This window comes from Genypterus blacodes, unplaced genomic scaffold (assembly GCF_046128005.1).
Source record: "Genypterus blacodes isolate CSIRO-AG114 ecotype Tasmania unplaced genomic scaffold, CSIRO-AGI_Gbla_v1 ptg000239l_1, whole genome shotgun sequence".
Classification (NCBI taxonomy): domain Eukaryota; kingdom Metazoa; phylum Chordata; class Actinopteri; order Ophidiiformes; family Ophidiidae; genus Genypterus; species Genypterus blacodes.
Window position 1 is genome coordinate 208,691 of NW_027467037.1, and position 6,310 is coordinate 215,000.

Consider the following 6,310-nt stretch of genomic DNA (forward strand, 5'->3'; position numbering starts at 1 on the left):
TCACCTTTTTCCAAAAAATGTGAATGAAACTGCTACATATACATTTATGTCGACCCAACATTTGTAACTTCTCTTCTCTCTGTGTGGCTTATAGCTCATGCAGAATCTTATTAAGTAATTTGCTAATTAATGAATAGTTTTATTCAATCATGCGGATGCTAATGCTACAATCTTAAGGTTTACGAGCAGGGACTCTTCCTCCCTCCCTCCCTCGGACTTTTAACATCAACTAAGTCATGAGAGAGATTCACTTTGGCTCACTCCAAAAAACACTAACAACTTTAATATTTACACATATAAATCAGTAACAATCATAAAGTGCTCAAATTAAATATATGTATTCCTCTGGTTGTTTAGTAAACTATACATTTCTCTACATGTGGTGTTCCCTTTAAATTCATCCTATTGTTTACATCTTTTTGTGAAATCAGTTCTGCAGACCTCCTCCATAGAGAAGCTGTTTGGATGAAGAACATCTCATGCTTCCTCTCCTCTCCTCTCCTCTCCTCCGTATCGAGCGGTCGCAGGCTAATCACACGGTGCCTTGGCGGTTTGTAATTTAGAATAAAGAGGACGTTTCTCTGTACATCCTTAATGCTGCTGCTGCCGGATGCTACGAGCGGCTGTTGTCCCTATGGAAACCTCCCTAACGCATCCAACAACGGGCACAAACTGCAGAGTAACGAAGACACTTGCTGGTAGAAAGTGGCACATTACAAACTGTCAGCCAAAGCTCTGGAAAAAGAGGAGGAATCATAAACTTAAGGATAGACTTCTATAGCATTCCGAACATGGGATTCTTCAAGCGGGAATGGAATGCCCTTCCCTGTCACGACAGCTACTACATGTGAGCTACAGTCCAGCTACAATACCTCCCTCTGCACGAGACAGAACCTTCAGTCGTTTCAGGTGGAATGTCTGTCTGAAGTTAGAGCACAAACACTGAACAGGCCCAACAATTTTACCATCAATACTGCCATTAATGCAAACATGAATAGAGGACGTATAGATGGACAGAATGAACAGAATCCATCTCTCCACACGTCCCCACTCCTCGTGTGATATCTTGATCTGCCACGCTGGCAGCGTGTCCCGCTGAGGAATGAGGAGGAGCCTGTGAGAGCAAACTGAGCCCTGGTGCCTGGATACACTAGTAAGGCTCCTCATAGTGATACGTTAAGGTGGACTCACACTCGTTCCCCCTAGAAAGTACAACAGACGAAGAGGGAACGTTGATAAGATGATCTCCTGTGAATGTTGTAACTCCATGTCAAAGTTTAAATGGCCTGCTTATGAGACCACTGTGCTGAGACATTAAAGATGGCTTTTGTTTGTAAAATAAAAAAGATGACCTCTTGTCCTGTGGCCTTTATGACTTCCCACAGCAGAGCTCTAAATGCTGTTTAGACTGTAGACTAAACACACAGAGCTGGTGTGAGTCGTGAGTTTGAGTCCAACAGGTGAGGGAATGCATGCCATGTCTTCCTGCATTTAGAACATTTACGTGCTGAGTAAAGTGATGGATAATATAATCTAGGCATGTCAGGCTGTAAGCATCAGGACAGTTATGGCTTCTACAAGAGCAAAGGAACTATAAATGCCTTAACAACAGAATTATAAAAGTTTAAATGTGCATATAAATGTAGCGCCCGTCAGCGTTTAGGCTCCAGTTCCAGGTTTGTTGTCCTGATAAGATGGAACAACGTTGCATTGCTGCCAACTAAACGCTGAAGCCCAGCTGCTGCCACGTCATGACTGTGATCCTTAAGTGAACATGATTGAGATACTCAGGCCATTGAAAACACGTAGACCACCACACGTCAACACGACTCACCGGGCTGCTGCTGCCTCTCACGCCTACAAACACAACACGGGCTCGTCTCAGTAATCAGTACATTCAATAAGGTACATACATGAAGGTAATAGCTATGTTTACATGCACAGCGACGGTCCCATGAGTCAGAGCTAGACGCGATCGTGTAAACACATGCTAGCATCGGATCAATAGACACCTAAATGCATAAATCTCTCCGTTACACACGACGACGCCGCCGCTGCCGTCTAGGGGCCGAACATTCAGGGAGCGTTTGAAAGACGTCACACTTTGGGAGAGAGGAGGAGGAAACATCCATCGTGATAAACAATCCTAGAGCAGATACACAGAGATACATGAGATACTTAGATGGCTGCTTCAGAGAGAACGGGAGCATTATAGGGGCTCCATGAGTGTGTGTGTGGAGTCAGATATGCTTCAGTAGCCCCCGTACATGTGAACACGGCTCATGTAAACATTTTGGTTCAGTCGAGTGTCTTGAAGACCCCAGCAGGGCGGCTGTGTGCATGTAAACGTAGCTAACGACCACACGAGGGCTTTGGGGATCAGGACCCCGCTGGTTTTTCGTTCGAGCCGTCTGATCAGGGCCTCACTGACACCGAGAGCACCGGGTTAAGCTGATGAGCCGACACTGACAGGGTAGAAGAGCACGTAAGATGGGAAAGGACCATCAGATTGGAGAAGCAGTGGTTTCCATCGTTCCAGGAGGTGGAGGGGTTAATTCATGGCTATTCTATCCACAGACACCATGGACTCAACATTCAATGGCCCAAAACATAAACAAGTCTGTGTTCATCAGCAGGAACTCTTGGTTTGGTTGACTTCTTCACATTGTTGTTGTGCTGCACACAGATGAGTTTGATTCTAGAACCTGATCCCCACTCAGGACCTCAGACTATCAGAGGGCTCATATCTCATGGACTCTCCAGACTGGTAGACGGACAGGAAACGCTCTTAATGAGGACACAGAAAGACAACGTGCAGTCCTGGGAATGAGAACCTAATGGGGGAGGGCCTGCGGTCCTCTCTGGTCCCAATGGGTCCGGATCAACGTCAGTAACTAAGCCCTCTTTTGTACAATCCTCATTATTTAAATGTTTGTGTTTTAATCAAAGGGATCTGAGAGGAACTGAATCTTCCTTGTACATAAGTGTTGGTTGCCACGACAGCAGAACCTTTCCAGGAGTCTGACTGAAGGATATCAAAAGAACAATCAGAAACATCCAATGAAAGTTCTACAGGTTATTGAGGTCCAATCAGAGGAGAGCGACTGATCCTGCCCCCTACCACAGGCCTAAATGTGGCTTCAGACTTTAAGACAGCAATCAAATTCCCATGAGTCTTAGGAGCGCTCAGCTGACAGAATCCACATGAGTCCTCTGAGGGCGAGTCTTAGGATCGCTCGCAGCCCGGCCCGATGGTGCTCTCCAGGGACATCTGGGAGGAGTGGCGGATAAGTGGTGCCATCGTCGGGTCAACCATGGAGGAGGTAGGGAAGAGCTTGTACCAGCCAATGACCATGTTGCTGAGGTCCAGCTCCTCCAATAGGATGCGAGCTACACCCATGAAGCACTTGCGATCCATTCGTCCATAGTTTCCCCAAACGATCACCTGTGGAAGAGAGCAACAAGATCTATCGATCAGGGAGGAGAAGCAATGTTTGAATGAGTGTGAGGAAACTCAGGACAGGTACAGACAGACAGACAGACAGACAGACAGACAGACAGACAGATAATGAGGCTTATTAGACAGAGACAGGAGAGCAGCAGTACAGCCTGAGGCACAGCTGAGGGCTCTGCCACTGTAAACACACACACACACACACACACACACACACACACAGTGTGTTATACATGATGCTTCATATAAGTGACAAATATAGCAATGTAAAGAGTTAGACAGAGAACATGACTCCACAGAGAGAGAAAGAAAGAAGGAAACAATAAGGTCTCTAATCCAGCCCTGCGTGTGTGTGTGTGTGTGTGTGTGTGTGTGTGTGTGTGTTACCTGGACCACCTTCCCCTGGGGGCTCTCAGAGAAGACCAGGACCTGGTTGTACAGAGGATCCAGAGACTTCCTCACTGACTTGGTCTTCTTCTTGGCCACACAGATGCCGTTCTCCAGGAGGTAAACTTTAATGTAGGCGGCTAGAGAGAGAGCAGACACACACAACGTGAAGACCAGGAGACACACACACACACACACACACACACACACACACACACTGCAGAACAAACACCAACACTTTCCCAGGAGTGTTTGTGTTCTTTTCTGTTTTCTTCTCTTTTTGCTGATGCTGTTATTGAATTATAATAAATTACTGTTCCAACATTATGCAAGTGCAGATGAAAAGTCATAATCAGAGCATTCAGCAGTCTAACAGTATTGATTCATATTCCCTCCGACCTGATCACATCCTTTGATTGAACTGAGCAGGGTTAGCTTGTTGCTCTGGTTGCCTGATGTATTGCCTTGTTTCACAGTAACGCCGTCTGTTTTGCCCACTCAGCTGTACAGTTACAGCTTTGCCAAGGTTAATTTTAGCTTCTGACTCATTCCCTGTGCATTGATGCATAAAGGGAGCGCAGCTTTGACATGCAGGAAAGGGAACCGGTGGCACTTTCATTGAGCAGCGTGCTTCATTCAGCTGATAACAGAAACAAGACGTGTCTCTGCAATGTAACGCCTCATCTCCCTGCTGCGGCTTTCACAACAAGGTTCACAAACAATAACTGAGCTCTTTCAGACCATTTGGATTAGAACATTTGCTGCAGACAGCTTCACTCTGTTTAGAGCTGAAACACGTCATTACCTCATGATGTGGAGGTTATTGTAAACAAAGCCTGGATAAGTCATAAGTCAATCATGTGATCACTATCTGGGCTGCAGGAGGCTTGGTCCGAATCAGAGTGTTTAAGCACTGGTGACTGCATCTAATGATCAATTGAGTAATCCGCTATTTTTCTCCAGTGAAGCTGAAGCGGCTCCACACAGACGGACAGACTGATGGACGTAGAAGCTCAAATGTTACTATCGAGTCGTGAAACACATCCCGAATGGATCACATCATCATTGGGGCAGCAGTGATTAGATGCGGTTGTTGTGCCGGCTAACCTGGGGGTGCCTTTGAGCCGTGCTTCATGGTGAGTCCTCTCGCCTGGACAACCTCTACCTCCAGACCTCCGTTCCTCTCCATGAGTCCAATCTCCACGTCACCTGGACGGGCGGAACACAGGAAGACATATTTATAATCTGGTACATCTGTTGTCATAGATACCTGAACATCTCTGCATCTAAATATCAATGTTTTCCAAGTTTATTCCTTATTTCTTTAAGCAGTTAAAGTGTCTCTAACAACTTGGTTACACAACAGCTGGCAATATTCTATCTTCTTCTTTATTTAACGGAGAAAAGGTTTTGATGTTGTTGCCGTGGTGAAGTGACAACCTGTCCACAACCTGTGACAACTGATGAGACGCTGTTGTGTGCTGCCTGACCTGGAGGCGTCAATCAAGTGTGTCTGTGTCAGTGTGTGTGTGTGATTGCTGTGTCATAGATTGTTAATCATGTCAATCAAGACAGAATCCTGCATCCTGAGTGTGACGCAGCCACACATGTGTCGCCCTGGTGCATCATGTGGAGAAGCATCCTGTCCACATCTGTGTGTGTGTGTGTGTGTGGAAATGGAGACATCAGAAGGAGCTTTCTGTGGAGCAGACAGGTGACGCTCTGCTGCACTTCCCCTACATCCCAGCAGAGGGCAGTCAAGAGTCTCTAAGCACCAACATCTAATCTCCCGTCACAATAGCCTGAACAGCGATGAAGTCTGTCACAAATGAAGACTTGCCGCTTGTTTAGCCTAAACTAACGCGGAAAAAATAGAAAAGTGACAAAATAGTGAAGTGACAAAGATGACGAATGAGCGTGAAGGTATTTTGGAGCGGACAGCAGCTCTGGAAGAGCGCTCGGCCAGTCAGTGTCACAGTTGTGGGGCCAAGGACGCTGTCTGGCTGCCAGAGAGGAAGCTGACCCACTTACAGTGTATTACCCAGAGAGCCGGCTGCACACTGTGTACAGCCTGGATATGAACGGGTGCAGGGGACACACAGAGTGCTGCTGCTGCTGCTGCTGCTGCTGCTGCTGCTGCTGCAGGACACCGCTCTGATTTATGAGACCCACATTCTGCCAGCGTGAAATTACTCCAGGAGTCATTTTGTTTAGGTTCACAAGGAAACAAAATACTTCTGTTCCTTTCTTAGACCTATTTCTCATGTGAAGCCTCTGTTGTTGCCATTTTCAGGGCCATTTCAAGAAATATGGATGTCTCTTTGTTGCAGAGTTTCTTTTCTTTTCCCTCTCCTCTCAGAGGGAGAGAGTTTGAGAGAATCAGTGTTCTCCAAAAAGGATGGAGTGACTGAATGTAACGCTCATGAACATGGCACCATTCCATTGGAGCGGCTCTAACACGGAGCTGAG

General features: G+C 46.4%; 1 protein-coding gene across 3 annotated transcripts in view; it reads right to left on the reverse strand.

The window, feature by feature from the left end:
- Positions 1–3,209: 3,209 nt before the first annotated feature.
- rims4 (regulating synaptic membrane exocytosis 4) overlaps positions 3,210–6,310 on the reverse strand; it is a 20,676-nt gene continuing 17,575 nt past the window's right edge. For all 3 annotated transcript variants that reach the window (XM_076171019.1, XM_076171020.1, XM_076171021.1), the window contains 3 exons: positions 4,949–5,050; positions 3,842–3,981; positions 3,210–3,445 (listed from right to left, as the gene is read on the reverse strand). In XM_076171019.1, the coding sequence (XP_076027134.1) occupies positions 3,227–3,445; positions 3,842–3,981; positions 4,949–5,050 (461 nt within the window). In that variant the 3' untranslated portion in view covers positions 3,210–3,226. The remainder of the gene's footprint in view (positions 3,446–3,841; positions 3,982–4,948; positions 5,051–6,310) is intronic.